The following is a 21,970-nucleotide window of genomic DNA, read 5'->3' as shown; positions in this document are numbered from 1 at the left end:
CCTGAGAAGACAAATACAAACAGAGTGGGGCAAATCACAATTAGATGGTAGTAACATTGCAATACATAAAATCTGTCATAATATTGAAAACACACAAACCTTCTTGAAGACAACAAGATATTTCTCAGCTTGGGAGGCCGACACTTTTCTTGGTCTCTTCCGACCCTGTGCAGATGGTGGAATCAGGTGCAACAGTAGCAAAGCTGATGAGAGGTCACTGTCCCAACCTATAAACACAGGTTTCATTACACCTGCACTCAAACACAATTATGCAAGGTTTTGTATGACCATCTGCATTAAGTTTAAAAACGATGCACTGGTCAAGGCACTCTATTTAGAAATGATATACCATGTTTATGTGTCAATGACAGTGTATCATTTCTTAATTGAGTGCTTTGACCATCCGACCCAAATGTTAACGTGTCTATGGTTAGTCATGGCACATAATGTTTACACAAAACAAGTATCATACAACACCACCATTACACAGAACTTACAAGAATCCAAGTCCATTTCAGTGCCATCCTCAGGTGGATCAGCTGCCAGTAGGAGATCTTCAACCTCGCTGGCCGATGGAAGCTTTCTGCACTGCTGGATTATCTTTTTCTTGAACATGGTAGGCCACCACTCTAAGAGCTTGACTGATACATCCTCTCCAAACATCAGGGTGAAATCCTGTTCAACCCGGGGAAGGAGTGTTGGGAGACAATACCAGAATTTCAAATTTCAAAATCACCAAAGTTAATTATTCTACATTCAGTACCATACCCATCTACTTCAGAAATATTTGATATTATGCAAAGATATTTACCAAGCCTTTGACATCTTTGAAGCGTGGGAAATCTGAGAGTATGTTGCTTGACTGCACAGAGTCAAGGATCAGGCACTGATCTAGAGTCAGGGTGGTCTCTGGAACATACTGGGACTGTCGTCTGACTGTTGGTCCTCCAGAAAGGTCTTTTACCAGATAGGCCTTGTTCTTAAGTGACAATGAGGAAAAAATGAATCTCATTAAAATCACATACAGTTGCAAACTGACATAACAGATCTGAATGTGTTCAGAAGATTGTTAACAAATGATTGACTGGACAAGTAATGTGTGAACCAAATGACTTCTCTTTCAACAGTTTTGGTCATTACAAGCACAATAGTTTAGCAGAGGTACCTTCAAAGGATGCTCTCCTGTCTTTGGCTGAGCCTCTCTGAATAGTTTTAATCCTCCAGGCCAGGTGTTCAGTGCCACTGTCACCATCATAATAATGCTCCTTGAAGTAAAAGAAAATATTACAATAAATAACACTTTCTCATATCATTCACAAATGAAAAAGTATTCCCATAATTCAAAACGTGATTTGTCAAGCATTTACTAAAACTATCACTAAAAACAACTCACATAGCCATTTTTCGAGAACGGGTCACTGAGGTATGGGAATAGGCTCACAATTCCTCGGGCATACTTTTCTTTCACCTGTCTGGGTGGTGATGTACTGCAGGATAGAAAGATTTTTTCCCTTATTGTTCCTTCATTTCATATTATTCCCTTCGTGAAACACATCAATTTAAACAGAAAACTACATTGAAATCACAAGAGCCAACTTCAGACAATGATCAAATGACCCATTCCTCTCAGTCATGTCAGCAGCCAGTATGTTCACCATTTTCCTTCTGGTTTCATCGGTCAAGAACTTGGTTCGAGTGTATTCATTTACTATACGTTCTCCACCAGGTTTCTTGGCAAGAATGGATTCTACCAACTTCAAACACAAAGAAAAACAGTTCCGCTTGATATGTTAACAGAAAGTTATCACAAGTAATATAAAGACTTCAAACAATGTGTTCAAGTGATTTCAAGAAAACTAAGACAAATCTGATGCAAGTACAGCAATAATGCATATATCTGCATCACTGTCAAGCCTTACTTGCTTGGCTTCTGCATCTAGCCGTTGATGTTTTCTGGAAGGGCTATCAAGAATGATGACTGTGTCCTGCGAGTCCAACGAATCCAGCGATGATGGTTGGGAATGCTCAGGAGAAGCCACCACGGAGACTGACTCTGTCAATACTTCAACAAAAAAGAAGGGAAAGCATTCCAATGAACAAGTTTTACATGACAAAAGTAAAAAATATTAATGATCCATTTCTATTGGAAACATACCTTTATCATATGTGATGGTCAATACCCCAGTTGAGGGATCCGTAACTATATCCTCAAAAACATCCTCATCCACCTCTGTCCCAGAACTGTCAATGACTCTCAAACCTTCTGTTACAGGTGGTACTCCAAACTTTGCAAAAGCTAAGAAACAGGCACAAAGCATTGTGATGACACAATAACTTGATCTCATAATTTCACATTATTATCTGCTTAAATTTCACATCGTACAGCTCGTAAATATCAACTGTCATTAATCAACAGCTCATTCATATTTTTTCTGAACTGAACATGGAACACACACTGCACATGTTAAGTCCTTACCTGCACTAAGAAACTCTGTCAGACTTGGTTCGGTTATTCTGACAAATTTCCGGACATCACCAAGTTTGGCCTGCTCCCTGCAGAAAGATAATAAAGTATTGTTTAAGTTCAGACACATTATTTGAGTTGTAATGAATTCCTTTTTAATGTGTGCATTTCATGCATGCACAGGACAGCCATGCAGCAAAGCCAAATTAGGCCTATATGTTTATCAGTTTGAGCATGCAAGAAATGCCGTCATATGCTACCCATTTCAGCATCAATGCTGGATTTCCAAGAAATTGACATGAGCATGCATACCGAGAATACACCATTAACCTGTTCTGCACAAATGCATTCATATACTACCCATTTTCAATTCTGAATTTGCAAGACATTAACAAGATAGACTGAGATATTAACGAGGAAATTGAACACCAGTCAAAACGGGAGCGACAATGTTAAAACATGGTCTTGATTGTTGCTTGTGCCAAATGTTAGCCATGAAGACACTTTGATAAGCACTTTCAAATTCGGTGTTTTAAGATGTAAGACAAGGTCGAGTGTAATACGAAATTCAAATCAAGTTGTTATAAGACACTGCTCTTGTCTTAATACCATTTTAACTGTTAAATGTGAAATTAAGAGACACTCACCGTAGTCTTCAGGAGAGAAGAAAATGAACTTGGATTGAAAATGGGAGGCGTAAATGGGTGGAGCTCTCTGGAGTCGTTGTCGATCAACAACTTGATTTGTCACTGACACTGAGGAGTATCTTAGTCAATATGTTGTTGAATTTCTTCTGAAAGAGTACATTTGCCTTGACACTGCATATTTGACACTGGAGAATTGACTGTGTATCTTGATTAAGATTGGTAATATCAGTTCTACTCTTATTCTATTTCTATGACTTTTATGCTCCCACAGGAATCGATTGCTCAAAACCCTGTTGGCGGTTGGTGGCTTGATGTTTAACACACTAAAGTAAGTTACTTACATGAACATTTAGGCCTTTTTTGTGTGAGTGAAAAGAAAAGTGTAAGCTGCACTTCAACATGTTGACATTTTCCTGACCATGAAACTTTGCCCCTATCATACTGATTTTCTTTGCTTTGCACAGCATGCATGGTTTTTAAGTAGCAAAAGGTGAGATTCTGGTGTTTAATTGGCCTATATAATTAAGTTAATTACATGATTCCAACAGCATATGCAAACAATATATGTGATGTCATTTTTTGGCAACAAATTATAATGGATATACACACTAAAACATAGTTCAAAAAGCAGAAGTATTTATACATGATACCTTCATAACTTTATGTGAAACCAAAAGTGCATTTCTGGAAAAAGAATCACACAAAATGTGCACATGAAAGTGCTCATTTTCATCAGTATTCATAATTAGATGTGAAGAGCATGGAAACCAGACCAGTTGCCTATGGCTGCATATTTGTCCTTACACACATGTGTTTGTGCTTTGCGTTGCTCTTTTTTTCAGTTATTAAAATAGAACTCCTAAAATGCAGTATGTGGTGTGTCCTCTTAAGAGCACTGTTTTGTTCAAATTTTTACCAGATTCAGTACAATGGTGGCAAACGAACAAGACAGATCAAAGTTCATCCAGTCCGCGATCACACTACTGAGAGAAAATGGATTTGATGGACTAAATCTGGACTGGAGGCACCCTGGGGGATCTGGAAGCCAAACAGAGGACAAGCAGAGATTCACACTGCTGTGCAAGGTCAGATCCTGAATTTATCTTCTGGGAGAGACGCTGTCAGAAATATGCCTTTGTAAGTACTATGCATAAAAAAAAATAATTGACATTTAAAAGAAACTAAAACCTGCTTCTGCGTGTATAGGAGCTCAATGAGGCCTTTGTTGATGAAGGAACAGCGTCTAACCGTGACAGATTAATCGTCACTGCAAGTGTCTCTGCTGAGAAAGCAACCATCGATGCTAGTTATCAAGTCTCACAGATTCCCAGGTAAACTACTTTAGAGTTATTCTTGACATTATACCCATGATTAGCTGTTGTCATGTTTTGTTGAACGTGATCTCCTCTGCATTTCATCAGGTACCTGGATTTCATTAATGTGTTGACATTTGACTTTCACGGCCCCTGGGAAAGTGTCACAGGACATCACAGCCCCTTATACCAGGGATCCCAAGACACTGGAAACGAAACCTACTTGAACACTGTCAGTACAGGGACTCATATTTTAACTGCCTAAACAGCTTTTTTATTAAGCGATGTCCTCTCATCCGAATTGTGTTTTCTCTCCCAATTGTAGGACTATGCCATGAGGTACTGGCGGGACCTGGGGGCACACCTACACAAAAGCTAAACTTGGGGTTAGCGGCATATGGGCGGGCTTTTGACCTGTCCACTGCATCCAGTGATGTTGGTGCACCAGCCAGTGGTCCTGGTGAAGAAAGCTGCTACTCCGGTGAAGAAGGATTCTGGGCCTCTTATGAGGTAAAGTTGAAAACTGTGAATATAAATAGTTCAGATAAGCCGGCAGTGGTATCTGAGAGATCAGCAGTGGTAAATGAGAAGCAGACCATTCATTTGTCTAAGGTGGTAACCCACTGGATCAGCTACTGGCTTGGCTGGTCATCACACTCATCTCAGTGTTCATTTCAGCTCAAATTGTTCTGCACCCATATACTGACATTCATGGGAAATGCATTGAAACGGCGTAGTTTGGGAGCTAGCGTAGGCAAAGTTATTGGAGGATATGCATAAATGTAAAAAAAACAGGCCTGATTTAATTATATTCAGAAGAAGTAGAAAAAAGTTACCACTTTCCCTTATGAGTTGGGGACATCTGTGACTACATATACAAAATCAAGTATTTTTTAATGTATAAATTAATAGATTTTACAAAGTAAAATTCCCACATTTGTACCTTCAAATGGCTAATTCCTAAATATTCTAGGGGCAATAAAAATACATTTCTGCATAATTCCAGACAATGTCTGGTATATTTGTGTGCAGGACATCCCTGACTACATCCATACTGAAAATCAGCATTTGTTCTTTATCAATTAGGAGATTTTCAAAAGTAAAAGTCCCACATTTGTACCTTGTGTGTCATTATAGTTTGAATTCATCCTGGTCTCCTTGTGCCTCAGGTCCAAACACATTTACATTACATTACATTACAGTCATTTAGCAGACGCTTTTATCCAAAGCGACTTACAGGAAGTGTATTCAACAAAGGTATTCAAGAGAACTACTAGTCACCAGAAGTCATGAGTGCATCTCCTTTCTTAAACAAGCATCTCAAAGCATAAGCCAGAGCAAAAGTATAGTGCAGAGGCAAGTTACTACGAAAACAATAATTGCAACAGACTAATCCGAATATAGTAAGTGCTACAAACTACTACGAATAGGATAAGTGCAGTAAACAAATACAAATTCAATAAGTGCAGCGAACTGATACGAATACAATAAGTGCAACAACTAATACGAGTGCAATAAGTGCTACGAGGAAGGCTCCGGGTAGTACTTCTTGAAGAGGTGAGTTTTCAGCCTGCGCCGAAAGATGGGCAGCGACTCTGCTGTCCTGACGTCAGTGGGGAGTTCATTCCACCACTGAGGGGCCAGGACAGAAAAAAGCTGTGACCGGGTGGATCGGCCGCAGGGACCTCTGAGCGACGGGGCAACCAGTCGCCCCGAGGCAGCAGAGCGAAGTGGTCGGGCGGGGGTGTAGGGCTTGACCAAGGCCTGGAGATAGGAAGGAGCTGTTCCTTTCACTGCCCTGTAGGCTAGCACCAGAGTCTGTAACTGGATGCGAGCTCTTACAGGGAGCCAGTGTAGAGAACGGAGAAGGGAAGTTGTGTGAGAGAACTTGGGGCGATTGAACACCAGACGTGCTGCAGCTTTCTGGACAAGCTCCAGAGGTCTGATGGCCGACGCCGGGGCTCCAGCAAGTAGTGAGTTGCAGTAGTCCAGGCGGGAGATGACCAGAGCCTGGATGAGCACCTGCGCCGTCTCCTCAGTGAGGAAGGGGCGAATCCTCCTGATGTTGTAGAGGAGGAAACACCCGTCTGTCTGACTGCTTAGCCTAACCAACTGCTTATCATCCCCTCAACAATATCCCCTTCCTTCCTCAGCTCAGCCCAGCCTTTTAGAGGTGAAATGGCTGATTTTGGTTTCATGGAATAGACTCTGACACAGTTTATATTACTCGTGTATATAGTCTTACAATTACTAACTCAAAAACATTAGGCTTATGAACTACTTATTTAAGAAATGGGTTATATCGCACATTGCTGATCCTTCAAAAACAAAATTAGAAAACTATCTATTGTCAGAAAACAAGACACAGATCCTGATTTTCAAAAAGTACAGAAAAAGACATGGCCCAGAGGTATGCATGTGACCAGTACTACAAGCAAAAACCAAACAAATAGAGAAAGTATTCAAACTAGGTATCACAGTGACCCAGAATTCAGGCTGCATCACATCCTGCAATGTACCCTGTACAAAATAGACAACTTTGCTATAAAATGCTCCATTTCACTTTTAACACAAGTTGCAGTTATATAGCAGAATACAAAAGAAATACAGACAAATCCATGTAATCCACCATTAGAAAACTCCATAGCCTGAATTTTAACAATAAGCCTTTTCACCTAATTTTGATGTGGGATAAAACCCATTTCTTCCATAAATAGTTCAAGACACATATACTGCTGGACTTTGTCTTTCTAAGACTATTTGAACTATTACTATGAACTGCTATTACTGTGTAGTTTTTGTTAATCAAATCTCAGAGTCCCTTCCAGACAACTCAAATCAGCATTTTCACTTAACTTTAATGTGGGCAAAAAAAAAAAACATTTCTTCTATAAGTAGTTCATGCGGATGATATTGCCTCGATTATTTCCTTAACTTTCACTTTAAAGAAGTGGGGCTTTTCCTTTATAAAATCTCTTATCGGCTGCTGTAAAACTGTTTGATTTTCCTTATATATGCAGTCAGAGATGCCTGAACACATTATTCATTGTCTGGAATTATAGAGAAATGTGTTTTCTGAATGAATTTAAAGGTACAATTGTGGCAAAATCTCTTAATTGACAAAGTTAAAATATCTATGTATCTATGTTGTCATAGACGTCCTGAATATCCACCATTCTCAGGAAAGATGAAGCAATGTGTTTTTATAGCGCCTCAAATTTTGAGAAATGTAGCTATTTTAAGGAACAAATGTGGGAGTTTAACTTTGATCAATCAAAATGGATACTGTAAAAATACTTGATTTTGTGTCTGTATGTAGCCACCTTGCAACCCACTTAATGGTACAAATGTAGAACTTTACCATTGGTCTATCTAAATTGATACTGTAAAAATACTTGATTTTGTGTATATAGTCACCTTGCAACGCAAATAATCAAAGAATATAGACATTTCCCTCACAATTTAGTGTTATTTTTACCATTAAAGAGTAACTACACATAGAAACAAGTTATTACCCTGCTAAATAATATGACTGTACTTTGAGCAAACACATCAAAGCTGGTGTTTATATTGAAAATGATTTCCAACTTTATAAAAAACGTAATTTCATGGACCACTGTGTAGAATTACAATTACAACCCCTCAGCACAAGCCTGTTCTCTCCTTTCGGTGTACTGAAAATTAAACCATTAGCATGTTACAAAATCTGGTGAATCAGTGTTAATGATTGATTATCTGGCGAAAGCAATGAGCTTTCTTTTGCTGTGACAAGAGTATGTTGATGAAGAGTTGGGTGCTTCAGTTTTACTCATTTAGCGGCTGACTTGTGAGCTAGCCAACATTAGCTTGCTATTTCCACCAAGTTACACTGGTTACAGAAAATGAAAGAAACAGAGGGCTGTTGCCCAGCGGCAGCGCTGGGTCCCTGCTCCCGGCCTTATTTTAAAAAACGGACGTTGTGACATTTATATAATTTTGCTAACTTCGCCAAGCACTTCACTAGCTCCCAAACTGGGCTATTTGAATGCGTTTACCGTTAATGTAAGTATATGGGTGCTAAAAATTCGGCGGTTTGACCGCCTCAGAAGCTAATGGCCAGCCAAGCTGGTAGCTGCTTTATTGAGTTGCCAGCCGCAGAGAGGTAGTTTCAGCCTTTAAAGCTTATGACCAGCCAAGCCAGCAGCTGATACAGTGGGTCGCTGGGCTAGACACATGAGTTACCACCTTGGATGAATGAATAGTCAACTTCTAATTTCTAACTGCCGCTCTCAGCGCTGTCTTATCATTGACCAGATCAGTAGGTGGCTTTGGCAAGGATATAGTCTGCGCCAACTTCTCAGTATTCTTAATTTTACCCAATAATACATAACATTAAATCTAAATGTGACAGTTCACGTTGTTTTTTTTCCCCAGACTTGCCTTTATCTTAAAGGGGTCACCATCCATCTGATTACTGATCAGAGAGTTCCATATGCCACTACAGAGAATCAATGGGTTGGATTTGACAACAAAGACAGTCTTGATAATAAGGTAAGCATCTGTTCATTTCTAACTATTGCTCGCTGAAATGAGTGGTCTTCTGGTTAAAGAGATATTTTGTAAACATGAAATCCAGGCCCTGTTTTAAAAATCAGGTTTATTGAAAACTCTGGGATTTTAGTTCCAGAAAGAAAAAGTTACTCTGGGTCTTTTACCATGGTCACTGAAACAGCAGCTGTAAAATGTAGTTTGAAAGTGAGTTATTTAAAAAGGTTGCGTATAGTAAACATTTTTTAACATTTAAGAGACGGTGCTTAACTTTAATACATTTGTTGAAGTAGCTGAAATAAAGCAACTAAATGCTGTTGAATAAAGATCCACATATAATGTATAACATTTAAAATCCACTGTATTTGAACCTTTAAATTAACCAAAACATTATTACTGGATCAGATTGTGAGCTAACAATCATGTCTCTTACTTCTATTGTTCTATTTTTTTTTTTTTATCTGATCTCTCAGCCAATCTCAGAATGAATATACTCAGATTTGACTGATCAGCTTTTATGGAACTGAAAATTCAGAGTTTTCCATCACAGGATTAATCAACTCAGAGTTCAGGGTGAGGCTCAGAGTTTGTTAGACCTGCTTTCTGAAACAGGGCCCAGCTGTTGAAGTGTTTTGTTCCTTATCCTTTCAGGTCACCTACCTAAAAACTAACAACTTTGGGGGAGCTTTTGTCTGGTCTTTGGACCTGGATGACATTAGTGGACAGTTCTGTAACATGGGTAATAACCCTTTTATCAGCCACCTGCATACTCTCCTGGTCCCAGGTAACTAAAATGTTAAAACATTTATATCATATCCTGTCAAGGGGTGGTTGTTTTAGTGTGGATTTGACGTAATACCACCAGCATTAATATAACCACTTTTTATTAACTTCCTAACATTTTATAATGCAGGGTGCAAATGGGTGCTCTTTCTATTTTTAAATGCAGTCATACTCAGTGATATTGAGGTATGATGTGATGATCAAACAGCGTCAATTAACACAAAATCTGACATTCTCATTCTCATTCTTTTAGGTTTTCCTGGCATCACCACATCTCCCTCTACCACAACCACAACGATGCCCACTACCACATCAACACCCCCTACCAAAACCACAATAATGCCCACTTCCAAAACAACTCCCAAGATCACAACATCTAAACCAAACACAACCACATCAATGCTCACTACAACAACTCCCCCTACCTCAGCCACAACAAACACTACGACAAAAACTACCAAAATCACAACAATGCCCAAATCAACATTTCCCCCTACCATGCCTACAACAACGCTCACTGCCCCAACTCCTGCTACTATGGCCACAACACTCATTACCACAGCAACTCCCCCTATTACAACCAAAACAATGCCCACTACCACAACAACTCTACTAACCTCAACAATCCCCACTACCACAACAACTCCCCCGACAACAACAATGCCCTCTTCCAGAAGAACCATCCCTACCATGACCATAACAACTTCCCTTACCACATCCACAACAGTGCCCACTACGACAACAATGCCCACTACCACGACAACTCCCCATACGACAACCACAACAACTCCCCCTACCAAAACCACAACAATGCCCACTACCACAACAACTCTCCTAACTTCAACAATGCCCACTACCACAACAATTTCCCCTACAACAACAGTTCCCACCACCACAACAATGCTCACTACCACAAGGACTCCTTCTACCACAACAACAATGCCGACAAGCAAAACGACTTCCCCTACAACAACTTCATCAACTACAACAACTTCCCCTACCACACCCACAACAATGCCAACTACCACAACAACTCCCCCTACGACAAACACGACTCTCACAACCACTACCACAACTCCCTCTACCATGATCACAACAACTCTCCCTACCACAACAACACTCCCTCGACCACTACCACGAAAATTCCCACTACCACAACAATTCCCCCGCCAAAACAATGCCCACAACAACAACAACGCCCCCTACCACAACAACTCTCCCTTCCCCAACCACAACAACGGCCACTACCACATCTCCCTCTACTATGATCACAACAACTCCCCCTACCACAAAAGCACCCACGACTACAACTCCCTCTACCACTACCACGATAATGCCCACTATCACAACAATTGCCCCTATGACAACCACAACTCCGACAACCACAACTACTCCCCCTACCAGAACTACAACAATGCCCACTACCACAACTCCTTCTACCACTACCACGAAAATGCCCACTACCACAACTCCCACAACAACTCCCCCTACCACAACTACCGCCCCTGCCACGACCACAATAATGCCCTCTAGCACAACAGTGCCCCCTACCACAACTCCTACAACCACAACAACTCCCCCTACCACGACCACAATAATGCCAATTACAACTTCCATACCCTTAACAACTTCCCAGACCACAACAATGCCTCTTACCACAACCACAATAATGCCCACTACAACCTTAACAACTTCCCCAACCACAACAATGCTCACTACCACAACAATTTCCACCACCACAACAACTCCCTCTACAACAACCACACCACCCACAACCGCAACAACTCTTCCTACCACAAGTACTCCCTTTACCACAACTTCCCCTGCTACTACAACTCCCCCAACTACAACAATGCCCACTACTACAACAATTATACCTACCACAACCACAACAATGCCCTCTACCACAACAACTGCTCCTACAACAACTCCAAATCCTACGACCACAACAACTCCCCCTACCACAACCACAACTCCCCCTACCACAACAACTCCCGCTACCACAACTTCCCCTACTACAACCACAACAATGCCCGCTACCCCCACAACTCCCCAAACCACAATTATGTCCACAACTACAAGTCCCTCTACAACTACCACAACAATACCCCCTACCACAACCACAACTCCCACAACCACAACTATTCTGGCCCCCACTACTTTAATTAACTCAGATAAAGGAAACTCTTGTAATGGAAAGAGCAGTGGGCTATTTGCCGTCATTGATGACTCATCTTCTTTTTACAACTGCACTCCTCCGATATCCATCGGAAAGTGCGAATCAAATACCACAATTCAAAAGAAAATGTGAGTGCTGTGAGTAAATAAAATGAATCATTTCACTGTCCAAAAGATTCATTCATATTAACAAATGGGGGGTATTGTCAAAAGCTATTAAGCAATTTCTTATGATTTTTCACTGTTCAATTATATGTAGAAAAAATGCCTAATAATGGATATGCTTAATTTTCAGGCCTCACCTATTTACTCTTAGTTAAATAAATGTATGGATCAAATGAGAGCACTTATATCAAACCTTTACGCAATTCTATACTTTTATAAGTTTGGTTGTACATGTTAAATGTGGCAATGTCTGTATTATTCATATTATTTTATTTATACTACACATACTATGAACAGCTTGTACTGTGTATTTAAAATTGTTGTCCTGTTGTTACCTCTTAAGTGTAGGTGTATCTGAAACAGTTGGGTGTGTATGTTCTTGTTTTTTTCACTGCCATCATTTATTTTGACATGCCTTAATTATACGGTTGTTGCATATCTTTGTAATTGTGTATCCAACCCTAGTGTATGGGTGTGTTATCTGATTGACAAGGTACATGTGCATTGATTTTAGACGTCACAACCCAACTCCTACAAACACTGTAATTAGCTGACGTATTTGTGATTCATAATTGACAATTAGTGACCCAGAAAAGCCAGCAGTGTGTCTTTGTCTGGGGAAGCTAACCAAGTTAACTCATTAACAAGGGGGACGAAAGTCAGCAGCAAAATCATTGGCAGAAGTATCTTTCTGAACTGTCGAACAGTCTAAGAAAACAGAATCCATTTTATCTGACAGTACCCAACCCTTGCACTTAAAATGCATTTTTTCTAACCTTTTGTTCTTGCTTCAGAAAAAACTTACAGTTATATTTCCTTCTGCTCAACACTGTAAAGTACAGGTAATATCAGCACATGTCCAACCATGCCTGTTCCTCAGTTCCCCTCAGGGACAAATAAAGCTCTTCTACTTGAGCTTTTGTTTGTTTATCCATTATGTGATTAAATTTGATGAAATAATGCCACAGATGTTGCATTTTGAATATATCTATTATATATTGTGTGTCTACTAGTAAATTCATGCAAATAAATAGCAATGAATTAATAAGTTAACAATAGAAATTAATAAAACAGACATTTGGCACATTTTTGGGGTTTTGTTCTTTGTTTGGTAATTCTCTGTTGTACTTTATCAGATGTTTATTAGATAAAAGACACACTAAACAGTGGAAACAAGCCTTACTGGCACTCATGTATGAAGTATGACTTCCATGAGGAAGTGAAAGTCAACTGAACAAAACTTGTTTGTCAACATTTCTTAACATCAGAGTCATCGAGCTTAACTGCAATTTAATAATCGCCTTCGGGGTTCAAGTCACATGTGAAAAGATCTAAAGTCTCCTAGGACTATGCTCATCATCTATTTTTCATACTTACATTGGTAGGAAACATTAGGAGCTTGTTTAAAAAGACTCTGAGAGGATGTCCAATGAAGCGCTGATTTTTATATCAATAAGCTGTGAATACTGCCATTCTTAGATCCCAGTAACAGCACTATGCTGTTTTAAAATGTTTCCCACTCACTCAGTTTGCTCCACCGACAAACTTAAACAATACTGGCTCAGAGAAGACAACCACAACCAGCAGGTCTGAAGAGTAGTTCACAGCACCCAGGCCTGAGTCAGTGTAATTTATAGGCTAATGTAATAATAGTGTATTATATACTGTAACTGTATACTTCAATTTTGTTTTTCAATTTTTATGTATGTGTAACATTGATAATGACGATAATGTTTGTAATGATAATGTTTTCTGTCCATTTAAAGATGATTGCTCCTCCAGATATTTATGTGAGTATTTTCCCTTGTTTCGGGGAATGACTGGGATTTTACAGCTCTCAAACCACTTCCAAACAGCACAGACAGATATCAGTCAGTCATTCATCAGTCACAGTAGAGAGACAGTAAATGCTTCTTTCACCATGATTTAACTTTTTAAAGATAAATAAGGAACATTCTTTGGTAACAGGAAAATGCTATTTGATTGTTAAGCACAAAGAAAAGAGCTGAACAATTTTAGCAAAAATCCTTATAAAAGTCTACAGCAATTCTAGTGTCTGTGTGAAGCTGTGCTGAGGCACAGCCGCACTTTGGGTTTAATGCTAGCATCAGTATGCATGCTCCGTATGACAATGACAACAAGCTAACAATTTTAGAGACATCATTTTAGTTTAGCATCTAAGCATGCTTACATCATTGCTAATAAGTATTACAGCTGAGGCTGATGAAAATCAAACCAGGCCTACGACAAAGTATTTGACAAAGTCAACCGTATTTGACAAAGTCAACCAATTTATTACATTACAGTCATTTAGCAGACGCTTTTATCCAAAGCGACTTACAGGAAGTGTATTCAACATAGGTATTCAAGAGAACTACTAGTCACCAGAAGTCATAAGTGCATCTCCTTTCTTAAACAAGCATCTAAAAGCATAAACCAGAGCAAAAGTATAGTCCAGATTACTACGAAAACAATAATTGCAACAAACTAATACGAATACAATAAGTGCAACGAACTGATACGAATACAATAAGTGCAAAAAACTAATATGAATACAATAAGTGCTATGAGGAAGGCTCAGGGTAGTACTTCATGAAGAGGTGAGTTTTCAGCCTGCGCCGAAAGATGGGCAGCGACTCTGCTGTCCTGACGTCAGTGGGGAGTTCATTCCACCACTGTGGGGCCAGGACAGAAAAAAGCTGTGACCGGGTCGATCGGCCGCAGGGACCTCTGAGCGACGGGGCAACCAATCGCCCCGAGGCAGCAGAGCAAAGTGGTCGGGCGGGGGTGTAGGGCTTGACCATGGTCTGGAGATAGGAAGGAGCTGTTCCTTTCACTGCCCTGTAGGCTAGCACCAGAGTCTTAAACTGGATGCGAGCTCTTACAGGGAGCCAGTGTAGAGAACGGAGAAGGGAAGTTGTGTGGGAGAACTTGGGGCGATTGAACATCAGACGTGCTGCAGCTTTCTGGACAAGCTCCAGAGGTCTGATGGCCGACGCCGGGGCTCCGGCAAGTAGTGAGTTGCAGTAGTCCAGGCGGGAGATGACCAGAGCCTGGATGAGCACCTGCGCCGTCTCGTCAGTGAGGAAGGGGCGAATCCTCCTGATGTTGTAGAGGGGGAATCTGCAGGAGCGTGTGACCGATGCAATGTTTGCTGAGAACGACAGTTGGTCGTCCAGGGTTACACCCCTCACAGTCCGAGTTGGCGTCACCACGGCATCATCAAAGGTGATGGACAGGTCTTGGTGCGGGCAACCCTTCCCCGGGAGGAACAGTAGCTCGGTTTTGTCCAGGTTGAGCTTCAGGTGGTGTGTCGCCATCCATTTCGAGATGTCAGCCAAGCACGCAGCAATGCGTGCCTCCACTTGGGTGTCACCGGGAGGAAATGACAAGACCAACTGGGTGTCATCGGCATAACAATGGTAAGAGAAGTCATGCGAGAGAATAACAGAACCCAGAGATGTTGTGTAGAGCGAGAAGAGAAGGGGGCCCAGAACTGAACCTCGTGGAACCCCCGTAGTCAGCATGCGTGGTTCTGACACGGCCCCCCTCCATGTCACCTGGTAGGATCGGCCTGTCGGGTAGGAAGCAAACAGGGAGAGTGCAGAGCCTGAGACGCCCATCCCCTCGAGGGTGGAGAGGAGGATCTGGTGGTGCACCGTGTCAAACGCCGCTGACAGGTCCAGGAGAATCAGGACAGAGGAGAGAGAGTTCGCTCTCGCGGCATGAAGCGACTCTGTCAGCGCAAGGAGGGCTGTCTCTGACGAGTGACCCACCTTGAACCCGGACTGGTGGGGGTCCAAGAGGTTGTTCTGGTGGAGGTAGGAAGACAGTTGTTTAGAGACAGCGCGTTCAAGTGTTTTGGATAGAAAGGGTAGAAGAGAAACCGGTCTGAAGTTCTTGACATCAGAGGGGTCAAGTGATGGTTTTTTCAGAAGGGGGGTGACTCTGGCAGTCTTGAAAGCCGAGGGAAAGCATCCCGAGACGAGAGATGTGTTGATGAGGTGGGTGAGGAAAGGAAGGAGTTCAGTCGCAATAGACTGAAGGAGAGGGGAGGGGATCGGGTCAAGGGAGCACGTGGTGGGGCGGTTAGATGTAACAAGGTCGAGGACCAAGTTAGGGGAGAGGGGAGCAAAATAGGGTAAGATGGGGTGTGGAGAGGGAAGGGGGAGCTGAGGGGGAAGAGCTGGAGAGGGTAGAGAGGGAGAGGGTGGACAGAGAGAGGGGGGCTTAGAGAAGGAGGATCTGATATCGTTTACCTTCTTGTCAAAGAAGTTGGCGAAATCATCAGGGAGAAGGGAGGAAGTAGGAGGAGGGGGTGGGGGTTGGAGGAGTGAAGAGAAAGTTTCAAAGAGTTTTTTAGGATTGGAAGCAGAGGTTAGGATTTTAGAGCGGAAAAAAAGCCGCTTTAGCAGTAGCTAGAGAGGAGGAAAAAGTGGAAAGGAGAGATTGGAAGTTAAGAAGGTCCTCCAGGAGTTCTGTTCTCCATTTACGCTCAGCCGCTCTTAGGCTCCGTCTATCAGTACGCACTGAGTCCGACAGCCATGGGGCAGGAGGAGTTGGCCGTGCAGGCCTGGAGGTGAAGGGACAGAGGTTGTCCAAAGAGGAGGAAAGGGTGGAGAGGAGAAGATCAGTAGCAGTATCGGGGGATAGGAGAGAGAAGGATTCAGGGTCAGGGAGGGCAGAGGTAACGGAAGAGGAAAGATCAGCGGGGGAGAGGGAGTGGAGGTGACTACGGGTAGAAACCATGTGGGTAGGTGGAGGAAGTAAGGGGGGAGAGGAGAGGGAGAGGGAGTAGGACATGAAGTCGTGGTCCTAGAGCTGGAGGGGAGTGACAGAGAGGTTAGCAGTAGAACAGTGTCTAGTGAAGATAAGATCCAGCTGGTTGCCGGCCTTGTGGGTAGGAGGAGAAGAGGAGTGGTAGAGGTCAAAGGAGGAGAGGAAGGAAAGCAGAGGTTCTAACTTATCAGTCTGGATGTTGAAGTCGCCGAGCATGATGAGTGCGGAGCCATCGTCATGGAAGTGCGAGACTAGTGTGTCAAGCTCCTCCAGGAACTCGCCAAGAGGGCCTGGTGGGCGATACACAACAGCAATGGTGAGTTTGACTGGATAAGTGACAGTAACAGCATGAAATTCAAAAGAGGAAGGGGAGAACTGTGGAACAGAGACAAGAGAGTATTTCCATTTTGGGGAAATTAGCAGGCCAGTGCCACCACCTCGCCTCGCAGCTCTGGGAGTGTGAGAGAAAGAGTACACATCTGACAGAGCTGCGGGTGTGGTAGTGTTTTCTGGTGTGATCCAGGTCTCAGTTAGAGCAAGAAAGTTGAGGGAGAGCAAGGATGCGTAGCCTGAGATGAACTCAGCTTTCGGCACTGCCGACTGGCAATTCCAAAGCCCCCTGACACCACTTGTTCACCATGGGCTGAGAGAGTGGGATAGATGAGATTAGTGGGGTCACGGCACCTGGGAGTGACCCACTGTCTACGTGACCACCGGACAGAGGAATGGACAGAAATAGGATGCAAACACATGGTAGTCAATATAAGCAAATTGCTGACCCGCAAGTACACGCTCGAGAAGTCATTGCTTGAAGAAGTCGCCCTGTTGCCTTTGTTCGCCCTAGCCTTCGCTTGAAAGCTGATGCTTCCAGCCACCAGCAGTGGTTAAGGACCTATCTACTGATTGCTCATTGTCTGCCAGGAGTGTAAGCCACTCCCCCTAGCACTTAAGAGGACAATTGACCAATTGAAACTAAACCACACCTCTCAAAGCAGTTCCTGATTACAGCAACAGCACAGACAACAGAATCAGCAACAAACACTAAAACTTAAGCAGGCTTGGTATAGTTAAGAGCAAATTATTAAAGCAAGAACAATATACTTAGTCTATTCTAGCAGAATCAAGTAGTTCAGTATCCCTCCAGAAGTCAAATACACTGGAGTAAAGGTTTGTTTGGTCTGAGTTGATATTTCCTTGAGATGTGTAAGCCACTCCCCCTAGCACTTAAGAGGACAATTGATTCCATCAATTGTTTGATAACCTAATATTGGAGCTACCATACATTATTGCCATTCAAACTAAAGGGGACTTGAATATGGATCTAGTAGATATTGGCATGCTGTGTTGCAGTCAGGATCAAAGGGGTAGATCAACCGAAAGACACACTTACTGACCAACATTGCCATCTGTTGTACCAAGCTGATGGCATGGCCAAAAAATACAAATGCAGTGCAAGTTTTTCTTACTTTGAGAATCAGGTGTGTTCCTTTTCTCCAGTTGCTTTGTGATTCACTGTATAATCACACCAGTTTATAAGAGGAGGATACAGTAGAAAAGCAGCAACTGCATTACATTCCAGCCAATGACCACTGTACATACACAGTTCAGTACTGTTTGTCAATAGAGAGTAGTAACAAGGTGGTAGGTAACCCAATTGGGTGTGTGTGCTATTTGCTTGGTTATTTATAACATTGTGTCAGAACATTTGGTGATACTGCGCCTTCCTTGGCATTGAAGCTACCTTTTTGTGTGGTTGTGTTCTTGTTTGTGAATTGTAAACCTGTGTGTAATTAGACATTCATTATATGACAGTGGTCCTGTTCTCATCCCTACTGATTCAAGTCTTGCTTTATGCATGTATTGTGACTACTTTTAACAATTACTAACAATTAATTTGACATACCTTACGTCACATCATGACGTTGCTTTAAACATATCTTTTGATGACAGGCAGTATATTACCAAATGCCCAGGAACTATAGGTCAAAATCAGCCTTTTGTCTGATCATGCTAGAAAAACAACTGGGCTTCTACAGAATTAATCCAATTCAGTCAGAGTTTGAAACATATTGAAATAAATGTGTAATTTCCCCATTTGTCAATTGTATAACTCTTTATGCCTTGCATACTTGTATTTTTCCTTTATTTGGTGCACGTGTGTTGGAAAAAAAGAAGGGTCTTTCTGACACGGACCTTTTCCCAAAGGACTCGGTAATGGGTCCACCCCTGTAGTTACTAAAAGTTGCGATGGTAGATGGTGTCCAAATTATGTCAGATTTTGCCGTCACATAAAATAAATTCCTTCATGGCTCTGTCTGCAATTCTGCTCAAAACAGCCTCCTAGTACTTTGATACTGGCCCCAGGTGAGTACTAGTATTTCCACAAATTGCATCATGAATATTGTTTTTTTTACTGTATTTACAACAAATGTATAGTGCCAGTTGTAGTACAGAGGAGTAGATGACATTCAGTTCACACATATTCATAGTTCTTGTTTATAAGTGTGATTTTTATCCTTAAATGTACCCTTTTGTCATTACCAAAACAATCATGTCACAACTGAAACTCCACCAGTTCTTGAAAATGAGAATGTTAGATCATTTTGAGCTTATCTCAAAGATGCTAGTTTTGGTAACAATGGCATTTGGTAATAATGTTCCTTCAGGTTGCACACTGATTTTTTCAGACTTTTGAGCACATTTATTTCAAAATGTTGGGACCTATCTACTTACCATGCGAGAGAGAGGGACACAGACATACTTCCTGATCTAATGTAGGGGTGTTGCTAATTTCAGTCTCAGCCCATGGACTAAAACATAGTTTTGATAAATATAAGATTAATGTAAATTAGTTGTATTTTTTTTAACTTAACTAAGTTTTTTTTTCAAAAACAACAATGGAATATTTTTCAGAAAATATAGCATTGTGTCAGAACATTTGGTGATACTGCGCCTTCCTTGGCATTGAAGCTACCTTTTTGTGTGGGTGTGTTCTTGTTGGTGAATTGTAAACCCGTGTGTAATTAGACATTCATTATATGACAATGGTCCTGTTTTCATCCCTACTGATTCAAGTCTTGCTTTATGCATGTATTGTGACTACTTTAACAATTACTAACAATTAATTTGACATACCTTACGTCACATCATGACGTTGCTTTAAACATATCTTTTGATTACAGGCAGTATATTACCAAATGCCCAGGAACTATTGGTCAAAATCAGCCTTTTGTCTGATCATGCCAGAAAAACAACTGGGCCATTCTACAGAATTAATCCAATTCAGTCAGAGTTTGAAACATATTGAAATAAATGTGTAATTTCCCCAAACTTTGTATGTTTGTCAATTGTATAACTCTTTATAGCTTGCATACTTGTATTTTTCCTTTATTTGGTGCACGTGTGTTGGAAAAAAAGAAGGGTCTTTCTGACACGGACCTTTCCCCAAAGGACTTGGTCATGGGTCCACCCCTGTAGTTACTAAAAGTTGCGATGGTAGATGGTGTCCAAATGATGTCAGATTTTGCCGTCACATAAAATAAATTCCTTCATGGCTCTGTCTGCAATTCTGCTCAAAACAGCCTCCTAGTAATTTGATACTGGCGCCAGGTGAGTACTAGTACTTCCACAAATTGCATCATGAATATTGTTTTTTTACTGTATTTACAACAAATGTACAGTGCCAGTTGTAGTACAGAGGAGTAGATGACATTCAGTTCACACATATTCATAGTTCTTGTTTATAACTGTGATTTTTATCCTTAAATGTACCCTTTTGTCATTACCAAAACAATCATGTCACAACTGAAACTCCACCACTTCTTGAAAATGAGAATGTTAGATCATTTTGAGCCTATCTCAAAGATGCTGTATCTCAATGTTCCTTTAGGTTGCACACTGAGTTTTTCAGACTTTTGAGCACATTTATTTCAAAATGTTGGGACCTATCTACTTACCATGCGAGAGAGAGGGACACAGACATACTTCCTGATCTAATGTAGGGGTGTTGCTAAATTCAGTCTCAGCCCATGGACTAAAACATAGTTTTGGTAAATATAAGATAAATGTAAATTAGTTGTATTTTTTTTAACTTCACTTTCAGTAAAATCCCAAAGTTTTTTTTTCAAAAACAACAATGGAATATTTTTCAGAAAATATTACAGTTTAATTGTAATGAACTTAAATTTGGGGGTTAGAGTTCCTGACAGCCACCTCCCAATTGATAGAACCCTATACATGTTAATTTGATATATAAAGCTGTTTGCTATTTGGTTGTGGGACAGCAGTTTGCATCTCAGTAGAATTGCCCAAATATGTTGTCATTGATACTTTGTTAAAAATTAAGTTGGTTTTTTTCCTGAAAAGTTCAATATGACAAACTAAAGATTTGCTGAATTAAAATGAATTATTTCCGCACTTTTTGCTAATTTCCAGAACCGTCCTTAACAGAAAGAAATTTGAGTATGATGTAAAGGGCCTGGCATGAGGTGACTTTGTTCTGCTGTTCCAGATTCCATTAGGGTACAATTCCTTAGCACATTGGAACATTGCAGTAATTATCCCCGCCCTAGTTAACAGCCTAACCCTTTTAGCTGTCTTATTTAAAAGAATGAAGACAGACAACATCTGCCAGTCATCCGTCACAGTAGAGAGACAGTATCTGCTTCATTCACATTCATATTTGTAAGTATTTATTTTATTCTGATTTTAAAAAACCACATTTTCAATAATTGTTTTGTTGTTTCTGTATGTATACTACTGGGGAGAAGGTTTGAACCAGCAGACACTGTGCAGACTGTTTCCTTTTTAATTTAGTTGGAACTAAGCTTATTACTTATGTCTTACACACTTCGTACCTGTACTTTTGACTTTCAATAGCTGTATGTTGTATTTCAAGTTTTGGTTGTGTGTTGTATGACCCGATAAAGCAAGGTGAACATATCATGGCTCCAGAAAAAAAAGGAATATTTCGGAAATAGGTGCTATGGATTGAATATTTGACAGTACAGTTGTGTTTTCCAGCCTCACTCCTTTCAAATCAACATTGCTAAAGCAGATCTTAAAATATGAGGAGTAAGAACTATCCTTCTATGCAACATTTTATTTCACAAAAA

The 21,970-nt window shown here is 40.9% G+C and overlaps 1 protein-coding gene across 1 annotated transcript; it reads left to right on the top strand.

Annotated features, from left to right (window-relative positions):
• Positions 1-3,398: 3,398 nt before the first annotated feature.
• LOC129099491 (acidic mammalian chitinase-like) lies at positions 3,399-11,267 on the top strand. The gene is given in 12 exon segments (XM_054608746.1): positions 3,399-3,439; positions 4,031-4,196; positions 4,318-4,442; positions 4,533-4,656; positions 4,750-4,776; positions 4,779-4,934; positions 8,838-8,954; positions 9,603-9,735; positions 9,988-10,075; positions 10,165-10,480; positions 10,652-10,902; positions 11,030-11,267. Coding segments are annotated over 12 exon segments (1,758 nt in total). The 5' UTR covers positions 3,399-3,422.
• The last annotated feature ends 10,703 nt before the right edge of the window (positions 11,268-21,970 follow it).

This window comes from Anoplopoma fimbria, chromosome 12, assembly GCF_027596085.1.
Source record: "Anoplopoma fimbria isolate UVic2021 breed Golden Eagle Sablefish chromosome 12, Afim_UVic_2022, whole genome shotgun sequence".
Classification (NCBI taxonomy): Eukaryota; Metazoa; Chordata; class Actinopteri; order Perciformes; family Anoplopomatidae; genus Anoplopoma; species Anoplopoma fimbria.
The sequence above is the reverse complement of the archived record's forward strand: the minus strand, read 5'-3'. Positions and strand labels throughout refer to the sequence as shown.